Source organism: Eubalaena glacialis, chromosome 1 (assembly GCF_028564815.1).
Source record: "Eubalaena glacialis isolate mEubGla1 chromosome 1, mEubGla1.1.hap2.+ XY, whole genome shotgun sequence".
NCBI lineage: Eukaryota > Metazoa > Chordata > Mammalia > Artiodactyla > Balaenidae > Eubalaena > Eubalaena glacialis.
Genome location: NC_083716.1, coordinates 170599440 through 170617620, shown reverse-complemented (window position 1 = coordinate 170617620; position 18181 = coordinate 170599440). Strand labels below are relative to the sequence as shown.

The following is an 18181-nucleotide window of genomic DNA, read 5'->3' as shown; positions in this document are numbered from 1 at the left end:
AGATCTCACAGGAAATGTTCAATTCCGCGAAGGGTCTGAGCACCCAATTTGAGAGACGTCACACGACAAGTGACGTCCTCACTTGGTGCCACAGGGATCAGAGGTACAAGAGCAGATGCTGCGATCACGTAGCAACACTCTGTTATGTAAGATGGTTGTCCAGGGATCCTTAGCAAGTGTGTATTAATTTGTTTAGATTATAAACAAAAGTAAAACATAAAATTTTACATGTTATCATAGAAAACTTGTATCCCCCTCCCCCAAGAATATGTCTGTGAAAGTAGCCAAACTTGGGAAACACTGTTCTAAATGATTTTCTCTCTCTCCTTTTTCCCCCCTCACTCTGTGAAAACTTCAGAATCCCTTATTGTGAAGGTTGTTCTAGAACTGCAAAATTAAGCTAATTTCCTTCTGTAGCCTCTAGTGTGAATGGTTAATTTCTTCTCTAATAAAAAAGTACCCATGGATAACAACAACAAAAAAAAAGAATCAACTATGAAGGGTAAAAAGACCAGTGATGGATTGGAGTACTTCATACATTTTTCAAGAGTGACAATGAAGATACCCCTTTTATATACAAACCATATTATATAACTATAATCAGGATTTTCAGGATGTAATGATATTTCAGAATAAAATTTCCCCAAAAGTGTATAATATACCATATTACAAGAGTATAAAAAATATTCAGCATTCATTTTTGTTTCTGAGAAAAAAAGAAAAGAAATGCTTCCAGAGAAAAGAGATCTTACATTCAAATGGACTAATTTGGGAAGTTTCATCATATGACTATGAAAAAAAAAAACCTCTTTGGATTTTGGCCCCCAAATTAAGTGACAAATTCTAAAATCATTAAGCTAGAGGTCACTCTGATGAGGGGTAATCTAGTCCAGGGTTTTTCAAACTGGGGTTTCATGGAGGTGCCCGAGAGTCTCAGAGGCCCTCAAAGGTTGACAGGCCCTCAAAGACAGGCTGATAAGACTCAGAACCATCCATCTCCACTATACAAAGAGTAGCTTGATTTTATCTGCTTTACTGATTAGAGTTTCAAGTAAATTTTCAATAAATTTTAACAAGAATTGACCTAATTCATTTTGCCATTTCCAGAAAAGGTTATGGTAACTGCCTTCTCAAGTAGGTTCATTCATTCAATTAGCATTTATTGGGAAACTCGTAAGTGCCAATGTACTAGACTCTGAGTTTATAGAAAAGAATGAGACGAGGACCCCACTGCCTGAGAGCTTGCATCCTAGACTGGGAGAGCAGCGGATGAGCAGATAGAGTACTATCTGATAACAGCTTGAATAGTACTATATTCAAGGGGACATGTGAGCATGGAAGGGGAAGTTTCTGATTACCAGTGGAAGTTTTCCAGGTAGAAAGGGTAGAAAGGTCATGCCCATTAGAGGCATGGAGCTATAAAGCGTTGGTTTCCAGCCCTATCAGAACTAACATAACAAATATTTTATAATGCCCCTTTCTACTATTGTTAAATAAAAGTCATAGATAATATAGCTTTCTTACATACATAATTTCACAAATATATAATGCTCACCCTTAATATAAAGGAAAAACAAAAGAAATGTTCATAATAAAATACCTAGTAGAATATGTAAATGCTTCAGGCATGTCTGCATAAAAAGATATAATGAAGTTATCAGATGCTTGTACCTACTGATAATGAGAAAGTCCATATTTAAACAATAAATTCAATATTAAATGGGATATTGTTAGTTTTCTTTATATTTGCATTTTAATAAAGGGTTGCATGGATATGTGTGTGCTTATAAATGTATTGATATATATGTGTATACATGCATTTATACAGATAGATATGTTTATATGCATATATTAATATTTAGATACCTAGAAACACTGTGACTGTGATAACTACAAATGTTTACTGATACAGCTGTGCTGTATACCATATAGTATACAAATAACACAAGACCTGTTGTCATTGAAAATGAATAGTGGCAGTAACTGGGCTTGCCTATGTCATTAATACTAATATCTTCCTGATGCTAATGCCATCTGGACAGACCAAGGAAAAGATTCTCTATTTCTTAATTTTTACATCATCAAACATCATGCCATCCATTGCAAATTACCTCAATATCATTGATGCAAAGGAACAATATTATTGGTTCAGTCTCCAGAAAGTCAACTTTTCATTATCTGCCTCAAATTTTTCCACAGTTTGCTTCTCTGTGGCAAATTTTACTTTCAGAGATATTAGTAGTTAGAATCTAGAGCTTCCTGTTTAGTTACATGCTTCATTAAACTCTTCCTCCCCTGAAAATTAGTAGTATTCTTTTGATTAATTACTTGCTTTGTTGACCTCTCTCCTTTCACACTTCACTGTTATTTTTCATGAATTCTGAATGCAGGCAAGGCCTTTGACAGAAAGTTCTAATAGAAAAGAGGAGTTTTAGCTCACATTGATATGTTTGCTTCATTAGTCTGATAGATGAATCATGGAATGGATACAAGGAAAAATGTAGCAGGCCTCTGTATAGAAACTCTGATCATCTTGTCAGCATTCTTTCCAAACCTGATCTCTACAATAGTTGTCATTAGTTTGTTGGAAATGAAATTTCTAAAACATTAGACATACTCATGTTCAAAATTAAATGACAAAGAACATTTTGAAGACCTGCATGCATATATGTGTCTACACATAAAGTCTCTTATTAGATAGTTCTTGGGAATTAAGGCAGAAGTTTCCATTGGCTTGTATTTGAGGCTACTGGTCATGTCTCCAAAAATCTGTGCCATGACAGGTAAGACACACAGGATCCACAATGGAATAATTTTTGAGCTAAGGAAATATAAGTGTATTCCATCAAAAAATTTTGCATTAAGTTCATCACTTATCCATTATTTACATGTGATCCACTGATAAAATTTGCTAAAGATGGCATAAGATACAATTTTTGGTTACATGTTTCCAGAACAAGTCAAATTCCAATTTTAAAAACATAACGTAACATTCATAATTGTTTATTTACTGTAACATTTGCCTAATACTATTTGGAATCATTTGATAACTAGTTTTCCATATTACTACAACTAAAGAGAAAGTGAGGTCAAATTGCAGCAAAATAGAATGTTAATTACAAAACAAAATAAAAATAAAAATGTCTCGACAGTTAAAGCTATTAAATAATGGAGGTTGTAAAATCTTTTTATTTATTATTTTTTTTAATATTTATTTATTTATTTATTTGGCTGCATCAGGCCTTAGGTCTTTGTCGCGGCATGCAGGATCTTTTTGTTGTGGCGCTTGGGCTCTAGAGCTCGCAGGCTCAGTAGTTGTGGCACGTGGGCTTAGTTGCCCCGTGGCATGTGAGATCTTAGTTCCCCTACCAGGGATCGAACCCACGTCCCTGCGTTGGAAGGTGGATTCTTAACCACTGGACCACCAGGGAAGTCCCTAAAATCTTCTTTTTAAAAACCCATTTGTGGAGGAATTTGTGAGGTTTGCTACGGATTAAGAAAGACTAAGCTACGTGTCCCCCCCACAAGGTTTTTTACACACTCAAAATATAGCTCTTTGATTGTAGTAGTGAATGTGTTTTAGAAATATTGAAATAGTGTGACTCAAGCTGAACAAAACAAATAGAAACTAGTTTCAGTATTATTGAGTTTTATTGGGCAATTTATTTAATGATGAATACAAGTACCAGAACTTAGAGGGAATAGAAATGAAATCTAAATAAAACATGAGTGTGGAGTTATGAAATGTATTACTCACTAAGTGTTCCCTTTTCCCCATTTGTATCCAAATATTACTTGACAAAAAGTACAGAATGATGGATTAAGTAGAAAGTTTCGATGACAATTCATCATAACAACCTGTAGGCAAAACCAAAGATCACATACTTATATTTCCTCATTTATAAAAGAATAATTCTATCCACTTACTATAGACAAAGATTTTAGAGAGAAAACCTCTGAAATAAAGTATTTTAAATGTAAGATTTTTGAAAATGCTTACTAAAAAGAAAGAATTATTTTTCAAAATTATTTTGAAAAATTCTTGAGCATGAGATTTTCTCTTATTGATGATGCTTTCTCAGTTTAACTGTAACCAAACATTCTTAAGTAGAGAGTTGTCTAATACTGATAAGAAATCACCTATTCTAATTTCAGCTCTTCAAAAAGAATTCCACTTACATTAAGAGAGAATGCCTGAACTATTATGAATTGTCTAGTAAAAAAAAAATCACATAGTTTTCTTGAGTCTGGGTCTAGTATCTAACATACTGACAAAATTGTAGTTGTTTAGAGTATATATTTTTAATATAAAGTTCAGTTAAGAAAGTCATACTTAATAAAGGAAACTAACTTTTACCTCAGTATAAAAAAAAGTACCTAGGGCTTTAATGAACTATGGATGTGGGTACATTTTTTAAAAATTGAAATTCGATGATATTCATCAGCTACTCAGAAATTTGAATAATTAAATTTCCAGAGGAAGAATCATTTTACATTTTTTGAAAATTCTGACAAAATGAAAGTCTTAAGTAGGCCTTCTTTACTGTGGCATTCAGGCAAAAAGAGTTTGAAATGTCATTCAATCACAGTGAAGGAGTTGAATTTTGAGATGGCATGGGCACTAATGAGGTGGAAAGTTGACTTATTAGAGTTTATTATTATCTCCTTTGCTATATATTCATGGGCAGGACTGGAAAACAATTGACCTTGTTTCAATCTACTGTAAAATAGTTAACTGTTTTCTAGATCTTATTTATTATCATGATGTCTTTATCTTTCATAATAATGGTTACACTTACCTCCACTGAGCTTTTATGCCTTTTCAATCTCTACCAAAAGTATCAATAAAGACAATATTTGTCTACCAGTGAAAAGTTCAAGAAATACCACCTAAGAGAAACTTCTTTACCTCTACAATTTAAAAGTTGTTGTCATTAGTTTAAGGATAGTTTTATTTCTATTTTCAAAAAATGAAAAAAAAACGAAGGTCGATTTTCATATGTCTGGATATTACACGAAATTAGATATACTGTGAGATAACCATGCATTCTGAAAATATTCTAATCAGCCAACAACTACAATTATAAGGTAGTTGTTGGTCCCATTTTTGACTTGCAGATAATACAAAGATAGTAGCTCGTTGAACTAAACTATGGAGACTAACAGTCTCTAACAAATCTGAAAGAGGAGATGTATCATTTTTTAGTCTACTTTTTCTGAGATTTTGGTGCAATCACTTCTCTCTATTGTGTAATCTGGGGCAAAATGCCTTAAATCTTTAAAGAGACATTTAAAGAAGAAGAATAAAAGAGTTATTGCAAGCCTAAGTGTCATCTACAAGATGTGCTGTACACAACTGTAGCTAAGGAAGAATGCCCAGGCATGTTAGCAGCATCTTGATAACAACAGAAAAAAGCCCAAGTCATTTGTTACATTGTCAGACTAGCATATGTAGTTATGCTTGGGTACATGTTACAAAATCACAAGAGAATGGCTTTGACTGTTGAGGTCAATATTCATTCATCCTTATGATGCAGCTGAAAGTAACCTCTACCCCCCGACCCGTACACTCTCCCTCTCCCTTTTCCTTTCCGTCTCCCCCTCCTTCTGCAGTTATTTTGTGTCAGCTGGCTTGAGACTTCAACATGTACCTTATTTCTTAAACTTTTTTGGTCCAGAAAAGAGGTCATTTGTGTGTTATTATATATTATATTTATTTATCTTAACTTACTGTCATCTAGGTTTCACCTCATTCTGACGTAACTCTAGAAGAAACACCAGAGGTTTCTTTGGGGGGAAGGCAAAAAGAAGGGAGGTGGCATATACAGCAGATTTGATTCCTTTTCTTTTCATAACGTCATTTTACTCTACCATCTTTGCAGCCAGAAGAGTCATTAGTACTTTTTATCACAATATGTTATTAAAGCAGCTCATTTGTTTTGAAGCATTTCTCTTCGTTAACCAAATACCTATAGAAATGTCATTATATGTGATTTATTTTGAGGTTCAGAAATATTGTTCCAATGAAAGGCAGTTTTGATAATAAATCAAATAATAATAACCCTCAAATATTTCTGATTTCTCAACACAAGTAAATAGATAACAAAGCTAGGAGGAAAAATAAACATGCAAACTTAAGCTGTGAAATGTAGAAATGGAGTTACGCTGAACCAGGGTGATTTCTGTTACCAGAGTCTGAGTAGTCAGTGCATCTAGATGATGCTCTTGTCTTTAAAAATCCCTGCAATTTCCATAGGGGGCTGAATGACCAGTGTCCAAAAGCCTCCATTTGAAATTCCAGATATCAAAGTAACACGTTTGGAAAATATGTAGCTCTGTCAACCCATTTTACAGTATAAAGTTCCTGCTTAGTGATGGAAGCGAAAGTGTATGAGATATTCAAATAAAAACACAGTTAAAATGTACTGGGTATTACCTACAACCCTAGAAGGAGTTATTATTATGCCCATTTACAGGTGAAGAAATTGACCCTTAGAGATTAAGTAAATAACTTGTCCAAGGTGACACACTGGTATGGAAGCAGACCTAAGTTTGTTCTGAAGTTCTGACTCATAACTGCTAAGCTGAAACACTGACAATACAAATAGTGGAAAGTTGACATCTCTGCCAGGAAATACCTCATACTCACTTAAACTCACCATTCATTCTTTGAAGAGATACAATTTTAAATTTGTGATGAAGAAAACACTGTTTCCCTTATTGCACCCTGAAAAATAATAACTCAGCTTTGGAAACAGAGAAGACTCACCTCTCCACCCATCCCTAAATGAGCAAAGACCAGAATCCAATTGTGATAAGGACATCTCAACTACACAAGCTCCTCCCATCTCTAGAGGATTCGAATACTAACTGAAAAGAAGTCAGGGGAGACTGAGAAATCTTCCCTTCCCTTGTGACCACTCTGGCACAAGAAAAAAAACTGTAACACTTATTATAGAATGTTAATGAAAATATTTTCTTGATACTTAGAGCTCTTTTTCCACCAAGTCAATATGAAGTTATAGGGTGATAGTTATACCCCATGCTATTTCTTTAATTAAAATACGTGTCCTTAACACAGATGGATGTACTTTGAGAAATAAACACCAACAATAAACACATAAAATGACTCAATAATTGATTGGTAAACACCATGTAACTATGGAATAATTATATGCCCTGTGAATTATATAGTACTTATAGTTGACATTGTTTAGGAAACCCAAGAAATGAACTTGTAATTTGTACTTACCAGATTTCAAATCCAAACAACCAGTTAAGTATCTTGTTATTATATAGAAGTATCCTATCATTAGACACCTGGTCAGTAATAATCGTGCAATTAGTTACACATATCATACCCCAAAGCAAAACACATAATATCATTGGGATATCAAGAAACAATTTATCAATTCAACACACTTAGGAAGAAAAAATGAATTTAAATATAGTACTTCATGCATGCATGCAGTCATCCAATAAGTTTCCCAGTTGCCTTCTTGACTGGCTCCTTCTCAAACCCTTCTAAACTCTAATGTCAGCCCCTCAGCGAGATTCTCTTTGGTTTTCCTTTCTAAAATGGTCCCCATCCCAACGCAAGCCCCTGAACATCCTCTAGCATATCACTCTGTTTTACTATCATCATCACACTTTGCACTCTCTGAAATGATCTTATTATTTGTTTATTTTAAAAATATGTATCTCTCCCCAACAGACAGTAGCCCTTGTTTCACTTCATAAGACACTTTGTCTAGTAAATAAATGTCTTTTTCTATTATAAAAGTAACCATGTCTGTTTGTTCAATACTATAATCCCCGTGTGTGGACCTTGGTAGGCCCACCAGTAACACTCTGGAATGTTTGTTGGTGAATGAATGATTTACTGAGTATTAATTATGTGCCAGGCATGTGATTAGAGCATGAAACCAAGCAGATAGAGTCTCTGTCCCATAAGTCTTACATGCCAAGATACTGAATTAATGCACTACAAACTTTCAAAGTACTTTCCAAAGCAGGTGTAAAATTAAAAAAAAAAAACACAACTAACCTTAATACTTAATTCAAATACATAGTCATCTTCAGTGCTACCATATTGTTGTAACCTGTTTCTACTTACTTTGCTTCACAGGAACATACACTGAATTGTTTACCAACTGTTTCTGACCATGCACATTTATTTCCACAGACAACAACATTAATTGGTCTTTTGAAGACAGCTCGACTCCTTCGTCTTGTGAGAGTGGCCCGAAAACTTGATCGATATTCAGAATATGGGGCTGCTGTTCTAATGCTCTTAATGTGCATATTTGCCCTGATTGCTCACTGGCTGGCTTGCATTTGGTATGCGATTGGGAACGTAGAAAGGCCCTACCTGACTGACAAAATCGGATGGTTGGATTCCTTAGGACAACAAATTGGGAAACGTTACAATGACAGTGACTCAAGTTCTGGGCCATCCATTAAAGACAAATACGTCACAGCACTTTATTTTACCTTCAGCAGTTTAACGAGTGTAGGATTTGGGAATGTGTCGCCTAACACCAATTCGGAGAAAATCTTTTCAATTTGTGTCATGTTGATTGGCTGTAAGTAGATTTCTCTTTTGTTATCTATTAGGATAAAATAATATCAGAAAATCGATATCTCTAGAACATTCAGAATAAGGCAAAGAAAAAAATTATAGAAAGTTGTAGAAATAATGGGATTAAATATATGGGTATTATATTCTATCAGATCTGATTCTCTCTGTGAAGGGGAGACACCAAAGGTCTTTCATGACCTCAGGAGCATAAAACTGGGATGACATGGATCTTGGCATTCAGGAACGGAGACTTGCAGTTCACGTTTACTGATGTAAAAACGTGTCTGTAATTTATTACTAATGGTTATTTTCTGTTTCAAGCTGAGGCCAGATTAGAATGGGAAAGACTAGCTTACATTTATATATCTATAGATATAGATATATAAATATCACCCTACTAATTATAATGTAAGCTAACCTTTCATATATATATGTATACATATGCACATACATACAGATATATATATATTTTCCCCCTGTCATTGACTAAAAATTCCTTTCCCTGTGACATTATGTCAAGGACCTAAGTGACTGCCCTTTACCCTACAATGGGTAATGATATGAGCATCATTTATAAGGTATAGTCTTTGGAATAAGAAAAAAATTCTGTGTAAAACTAAAGATGCTTTAATATTAATATTTTTTTTTAAAAATCACACTGTGGAACCACTAAAAATAACCTTGCTGATACCAGGCAGCAGTTGACAAAAGCATGATGGATTTTTAAAGCTTGAAAAAGAGCATCATCCTTAGATTGCATACAAATTTGAAAGTAGATCCAGAGAGTTAATTTTTAAATGTTAACATATTGTCTAATAAAATGTGCTTAAATAAGCTTTATTTATGAAACTTAAATAGATTCACCCAGTTTATTGTTCACTGTATTTAAAATTCACTTTTCATATATGTGTCTTGGTGTTTTTATTTTAGTAAAATTGTATAGGCAGATAACATTCTATTTAAATAACTCAAGATATTCTGCAAATTCAGTCTAAGTCTTGCCACAAACACAAAAGTAGAATTGCACTCAGAAGGAAATGGAAGTGAGGCCCACTTGAAAAAATAGAAAAATTCATTCCAGAGAGACTGAATCTTTCAGAACAAACACAGTCCCACTCTGTGATTGAAACTGCTAGTTAATACTTTATAGTGGTTATCAATTTCAGTGGCATTGGTAACAAAAAAAGAAAAGAAAAAAGTCTGTTTTTAATTATTTATACACCCGTATAGAAAAAATATATATATATATATATATATGTATACTTTTTTTAAAGAAAACAGAACTTGCATCTTGAAACTTAGAATTTGCAAGAAAGAATTTTTTAAGTGCATTGAAGTTTAATGTGTTCACCACTTAGGAATCCTTACCGCTTGTGAGGATTAAGTGAAATACATAGTACTGTTTATCATGTGAATTATTTTAAATTAAAGAGAACTCAGTTCTTTACTTGCTCTATACCCAACCTCTAATCCTTAAATCAGGAAATTATTGGCAGTTTTTATTCTTCCTTTATTCCTGTCTTTTTCCTTCCTTCTTTCCTTCCTTCCTTCCTCCCTCCCTCCCTCCCTCCCTTCCTTCCTTCTTTCCTTCCTTTCTGTCTTTCTGCCTTCTTTTTTAAAAGTGGCACTAGGCTATTTCTATTGATTCTTTAGGAAGAATATTTGTTTCCTGCAGATGAATTCTATCTTTTAAGAAAAGAGAAAACACTCTTGTTAATTGAGTAGACTAAGATACATCCATATTCCACATAATATCTTTTATTTGAATAGACTTGCTTGTACAAAACTTAATCAAAATGGGATTATGTAAAGCTTAGTGTCACACAGGAAGAAGTTTATAGATATTCCTAGAGAATTCTATCATGATCTATCATGCCATAAAAGGTAAAATAAGACTAGAAACTTAGCAATAATAAGCATGCCTTGAAATTTTCTTAGCCATTTGATGTATATGTGTATATCTACACATGATATTTCCATTTAGATCCAACTGTATTAGAAAATGACTTGGTTTTCTGTATTTGGTTATATTTTTATACTAAGTACATACGCCTCAGTTACATGAGTGGCTTGATATAAACCTAAAAATAAAATATAATATCCAAAATATAGTGTAAAATATTGTATATATAGTACTGCATGTTAAAGTTGATATAGTCTAGTTATCAAGTTGAACTCTCATTATCCCTAAGCTTCTTTAAAACTAATCTTCATTCTAAAATAAACATTTGAAGCCAAGTTGTAGAAAGCAAAGCAATGTACAATCCCTCTTACAACAATATAATTCAAGGAAACTAAAAATTAAACATTAAAGCTATCATCTAATTAAATTCAAATAACGCAAATACCTATGATACATTTTTAAACGCGTCTATTTGCAAAGACAGTCACCAGTTGTGATGCTGAATGTGTACAGAGAACAGTAACCAGAGAATTCTTTTTAAAAATATACACATATACATAATTCAAGACGAAAAATAAAGAAAAATGTAAGCGGCCATTAAATAGGAATACAAGCTATGCTCACATATTTATATCTATGTGTTCTAATATGTAAGTTTATATCTTTATTCAAATATTATAAATATAATATATACATTTAAATTTAAAAACACATAAATCAGTATACAAAGGCAAATGTATTTCGTCTCTGACCTGCTTGACAAACATCTTGGAAGAATTTCTTATTTTTATAACATGTAAAAAAAAGTTATTGGATATCTGCTTTTAACCATGATGGAGTAACTGAAACCTTACCATACCCCTATAATTTTTTTTTAAATAACAGAAAACTGAATAAAATATACAGGCATTTGGATTTCATCAAAATTAGTAACTTCAACTTTTCAAAGGACACTTTGAAAGGGAACAGGAAAATGATAGACTGGAAGAAAATATTCTCAATACTTAGATCTAAAAAAGGACCTTTATTCAGCATATATCAAGAATTCTTACAACTCCATAATAAGACAACTCAATTTAAAAATGAGCAAGATTTTAAACAGACATTTCACAAAAGAAGATATATTAATGGCCAATAAATACATGAAAAGATGTTATTAGTCATCAAGGAAATGCAATTAAAACTCTGTGATGGTTAAAATAGGATAATACCAAATGTTGGAAAGGTTGTGGAACAACCGATATTCTCAAATATTGCTGGTGGGAATGTAAAATCACACCATCTTTGGGAAATAGTTTGGCAGTTCCTTATAAAGTTAAACCTACCACACAGATTAGCAGTCCTATTCCTAGATGTTTCAAAGGGAAACGAAAATATATGCCCACACAAAGACTTGTACACAAATGTTCATAGCAGTTTTATTCATAATAGCCAAAAACTAGAAACAGTGAGATTTCATCAACAGAAGAGATAAATGGACTGTGGTAGAGCCATGTGATGCAAATCTACTCATCAATTAAAAAAAGAACAAACTACTGATACATACAAAACAGAATGAATTTCAAAAACAATATGCTGAGCAAAAAGAAGTCAGACACAAATGAATATGTGCATTATGATTCTATTTACATGAAATTCTAAGAAATGCTAACTAATCTGTGATGACATAAAGGAGCTCAGTGGTTGTCTAGGGTCAACCTAGAAACCAGTGGGCAGACAGCCAAGGGACACAGAGGAATCTTTTGGGGATGTTGAAAATGTTCTATATCTTGATTGTGTTAACAGAGGTGTATACATTTGTCAACTAACTGAGCTATACATTTAAAACAGATTCATTTTGTTATATCTAAATTACATATCACTAAAATTTATTTTTTTAAGTTAAAATTTTTTTAAGTTTGTGTACTAGATAGAAAAGCAAGTGTATTTGTTCTATCAGCACGTTTCAGCTATTACCCAATGACCCTAAATTCATTAGTTTGGTGAGCATCTCAGATTTTGAGTGTGGTGTGCTGACGTTTTAAATTATACCTGTTTTATTTTTATAATACTGCAGCGTAAAGCAAACCATTCTGGTGAAGGAAGAATTTTCTATTAAGGAAGGCTAAACAAAATATTGAGTTGAAAGAAATGCCTATATAGTCTGCCAACTTGCTTTTGAGTCATATTTTATGCCAGTTGATGGCCATTAACCAAATAACGTATACAGAATATAATCATTTGTGCTTCTCTCTTGCTTACAGACTTTAGCTCCATTTGCTTCCTAAAAAATAGAAAAAAAATGTATGCCTTCATTATAATTTAAAAAGCCATTAGCATAGAATTTCCTTAGAAAAATACACGCTATTCATGTATTCAACTATGTACTTACAATCTAGATTTTTGCCATCCTGTCAATGAGCGGAAATACGTGTTTATGATCCAAACTAATGTTTGGTTCATTTTTATGGCAGTATGGAGTTAAAACCACAGCATTTATTAAAAACAAAATAAGAATGTTTTCCCTGACTCTTCTTTGCGTAATTATGTGGTTTAAGTAAAATAACTAGCACTGATTATGTGCCTTCTAATTAAATCAAGTGAAAATCTGTACTAACTAAACTATTTCCTGAGAACATGATAGGTACTTTGGACACCTAACAACAGGCATAAATATTTCCAACACTAAAATTAGGCAGAGTAGGATATATTTCTCACCTGAATCTCCTTGAATCACAGAAATCCATTTCAGACAAGTATTGCTAACTCCCTTCTTAATCAACTATGCATTTACTCAAATTAGGCCCAGGTTTTGTTTTTCCCACCCCCTGTGGAAGATACTACCTAAACAGCTTTTCTACCTTAATGAGAATTACTGTCTTTCACAAATCCCAGTTCAGCCTCCCTATAGATCTCCCCAATTTTTATCCCTTTAAATAGATTAAAAATAAAGGGCTGCCTCTTTGTCTGGGACATTCTCTTACTTGGGACTTCTGTGGTAAACAAGGACCGTGCTAACCAAGAGACAAAAATAAGATGGAAAAGAAAACAAATGACCAAGAAGATAAGTCATTTTAAAACACAGACTGAATCTGGCCAACATCTACTTTAAAAATGATTAAGTGTTTTATATAGGTAGTGATTTGTAAGACGTGTTGGGGAAAAAAATATGTTGGTTGGATATTGTTGAAACAAACACTTCACGGAGTTGTTTTGTTTTGTTTTTTCCCACCTACTTGGTACTTTGCAGTTCCAGTGCCTTAAATGTGTTTTACCTCCTCTCTAAGTGTCTGACACATGTCCAAAGGTCAAGACATAGGGCATGTATCATCATGTGACTTTCTGTACAGGATATAGAATTTTTCTTAGGATTATTAGAAACTAAGTACAAATATAAAAAGAAAGACAAGATGCTTAAAAAGCTTATGTTGAATCATAAATATTTAGCCCTGGAAGCTTTAAAAAGGGCATTCTAAGGATTGAATGTTAGTTTTTTCTTCCCATAGATGAAAGAACAAAGAGGTATTCTATTTTTCTCTACAAAAAATAAAACTATATTCTCATAGTCTAAGCCAAAGATATCTGTTTCTCATATAGAAATACTGTAAAAATGAATTTTAATAGATTAAAAATTACATATAAATAAACACTCTAAGGAAACTATGAGTTCCTTAAAACAATTTATTGTTCCTTAGGAAATCCAAAATTTTCTGAATAATCTTAAAATTTATAGTAGGTTTATAATATTGCAAAGTTAGGTTTGAGGCTGAGGTGGAGTTGTCACAATTTAAAAATTATCATTTTTACTCCACTTCCAGAAAACAGATCTGTGTGGTAACCCCATGACATACCTTCTTATTACATTACAAATGAAATGTTTATTTTAAACACATTTTATCTCTAGTCAATAGTCTAGGTTGGTTACAGGTTGATATTGTAAACAGTCTGAGTTTCTACTTGAATATATAGAGAATCCATGGTGAATTTGTGTATTTTTCCTCTCCAGATTTACCATCAAAATTATAAATTTTACAACAGTATTGACTTGACTTCTTTGTTCCCCTAGGGCCAGTGGTAAACCTTCACAAATGGATTGAGATAATAAAAAATCTACATATTTGAGATTCTGACAAGATATAATATCCCCAAGTGCAGTCTTTCCCCCATAACTTTGTTTTTTATCCAATCCAGCACTAATGTATGCAAGCATTTTTGGGAACGTATCAGCAATTATCCAAAGACTATACTCCGGAACTGCCAGGTACCACATGCAGATGCTGCGAGTAAAAGAGTTCATTCGCTTTCACCAAATCCCCAACCCTCTGAGGCAACGGCTTGAAGAATATTTCCAGCATGCATGGACTTACACCAATGGCATTGACATGAACATGGTACGTATTTCTGTTTTCCAAAACTGGAGCCCTTCAGGCGTCATAGCTACAGCCAAAATGGAAAAGCCAGTCTCACCAGCTTTGAACCCCTTGCTTTTGTTTCCCTCTCTCAGATGTTTATTTTCTCCCCTGGAGATAGTCTTTCATTCTCAGTTCATGGCATTGCATGGTGCTATATCTAGTTACACTGTGTGGCGAAGGCATTATAACATGATGCAAACTGATATAACTGTGTGTATTAGAGCTCCCACTTCTGGTTAGGGAGAGCATTGCTAAGTTGGGACTTGGGCTTTCACCACTTGGTTTAGCTGCCAGCACCCCAAAAAATAGGTGGACCCATGTGCATTAAGACATTACAAGTAATAATAACTATAACGCCCCCAAACAGAAATATTTTTTAAAAATAGGACATTTTGAGGATTTGTGGGAGAGGTTAAGGAGTTTATGTATACCATAAACATTTTATAATAGGGAGTTTCATGTTTCTGTTAAGGACAATTTTTCTATATTTTAATCAATTAACTATGTGCCCTTTTACTGTACCTGGTTTAATGCATCTTTCCTTTCAAGGGGGAAATATGGATTCCTTCATAACTCTTAAGCAAATTCAACATCAACAATCACTTTTCATAACCCTTCCCTCCTTTATCAGTGCTCAAAAATCAATACAACTAATAAGATTAATTGATCCAAAGAGCTTCTTTTATTATTAGGAGAAGTACATACATCTTTTTGACCTAGCTATTTGGCTATAGAGATTGATTACTAAAGATAAATTATATGATAAATACAAATTATATAGCATATCATAGACCTATTTAAAAAAGATTAGAATCATAGTACCTTCCCATCTAGCTACTCCTCCACTGGGCAAGGATCCTGTTTCTAAAAATTCTTCATAAAATGAAATCTTTAAAATTTGACGACGTCAACAGCATGATACAATTTTTGCATAAGTGAGCCTATGCAATTTAGATTGACTTTTTTTTATTTGACCAGCAATATCCTAACAAAAAAAGAAAAGATTCAAAATTAACAGTTAAGGTACAGAAAGCATTGCAAATATTGCCCAGTTTGAAAGATATATTTTTATATGATGTTTATCATATCTGTACATGATTTGTTTGACGGAGAAGTAAGGGCACGCCATTATAAAATTTTTAATTTGAAGAGCTAATCAATCAGCACATTTCATACAAAGCCGTAACTGAATCCCATGAGTTATTTCTGATTATCCCAAAGTTACTTGTGAAAATTCATTTGATAAATTGATCTCACCAAGGTAACACTTTAATCTCATAAGAAAGTACCTACAAATTGGTCACTTTTATGTACTTCCATCCATATTATTGTTTAATGAAGATATCAGCATTCAGAAACTATTGGGGATTCTCTAATGCTGGGTTGGCTGAAGCAGTGTCAAGAATTTTTAATCAAAACACATGTCACTCAATTTTGTTGTTCCATACTGCCAGATTATTTCAATAACCGTAGTAAAACAATTATTTATTTTACTTCCCCTCTCCATATAACTCTAGTTTCGTGACCATTTTTTTTGTGTGATAAAGTCTATTTTGTGAAAACTATTTACCTTTCATTGTTTGACTCTATTACCTATGAATATGGTTTATATACCACTTGCCTATTTACAATGTACTTATGAAAGATTTATCTCTTTCCTGTCTGCTTCACACCTTAATACATGGAATCACAACACCCACCGGTAAGAACAGGAGGTATTTATATCCAATTTAATTATCGTGTAAATTGTGGAGAACACCCTTGTTATCTGTCAGGTTTAGAGCTTGTTAAATGATTTCCAATGTTAGTTCTGATTTTTTTTGCATGATGTAGCAGAGGAAATACAAAGCAAGAAACTGGGAAAGATAACTTGGAAGAGGCCAAGTACAGAATAGAAATCCTTAACTTTAACAACAACTTGACCTCTAATAATGTTTATATAAAGTTTCCCCCTCCCCACAAAAAGTCACTTATGTGCCCCTTCCTTCACTCTGGTAAAGGTTATGGGTATACGGTTTGCATTAGATAACTGTCATAAAGAAAATGTCATTCTCTTTCATCATCCTCTATTTTCATGATGTAGGTGCTTTTCTTTCCTCTCATCTGCATGCCTGTCTCACATGATCCTGGAGTGTGTGAGCTCTAAACCATGTGCCACTAAGTCTTGCATGTGGTTTTGAGAGCTTGACTTTGCACGAACTTCTTGTTTGTACACAGTGTCTACATTTCTCATCTTGTGACTGCAATGTGAGTAAAAAATCAAAGTGCAACATAACTCTGAAAACTCAGCAAATGGAAGATGCTTGCTAATTAAGAACAATGTGCAAAAGAAAGTTGATTAGAATAAAGCAACTGTACTCTTAGACTATTGAGAGGTTAAAAAAAAAAATCTAAGTGGATTTTTTACCTCTAACACCACATCGTTAAATCCCTGTGTCTTGTTAGTTTATTGTTAACTAAATTGTAATTTAATAACAATTTAAAGTGATTTAACTTTATGTATTGTGATACATAAAAGTACATCAAACTGTTGTATTTTACATCAGCATTCCATGTTATTTCATTTAAGTATAACCTTAAATATAATTTCTCATGAAACATTTCAGGTCATTTTTGCTGTTTAACCATGTCCAAATGAAGTATAAGATGTTCAGTCACACTCTATTAATTGACCTAAAATTATTTTTCATAACTCAAAATATTTGATTCCTTGATAGATCACAAAACATAAGAAAGAATTGTAGCCATATTCCTTATTCCATAAGAAAGAATATGTAGCCATATTTCTTATTTCCTGCATCTTTTGCTTTTTGTGAAACAGCTATTACCAGAATGTTCCAGAACCAGAAGCATTCTGGGAACACTTATGGGCTTCCTTTCAGTTGAACCAAATGGTTCAGGTTGCAAAAGGAAAGGGGTCAGGATAATGAAGCTAGTGAAAGGAAGGTGTTCTTTTGCATATTATGTCAGGCTTAGGAGTAGTAAAAATTAGCTCAAAAATGTCCATAGGTCAAGTCTGGAAAATCCTTTCCCTTCTGCAATACTTTCTCAGATTAGGACTGAAAGCATCTCAACAAATTTCCCCAAGTTAAAGCTGTCTTATAACCCAACCTGAAACTTTCAGACATTATCCAACAGTGATTTTAGTTACATCATTGCCAAACACAGAAAATCACCTTCCATGTCGTTGTAGAATCGAGCCATGCACACAGAGGAGCATGGCTTGAATGAATAAAGGCACCAATAACCATGGTCTATCCATCATTCTGGATGGAGAGAAATAAATCACTTATGATAGAAACCACT

General features: G+C 33.3%; 1 protein-coding gene across 1 annotated transcript in view; it reads left to right on the top strand.

Annotated features, from left to right (window-relative positions):
- Nucleotides 1–18181, top strand: part of KCNH7 (potassium voltage-gated channel subfamily H member 7) — a 441344-nt gene that overhangs the window by 380048 nt on the left and 43115 nt on the right. Inside the window, exons 8-9 of the mRNA XM_061200781.1 lie at nucleotides 8186–8585; nucleotides 14655–14854. Of these exons, the coding sequence (XP_061056764.1) occupies nucleotides 8186–8585; nucleotides 14655–14854 (600 nt within the window). The remainder of the gene's footprint in view (nucleotides 1–8185; nucleotides 8586–14654; nucleotides 14855–18181) is intronic.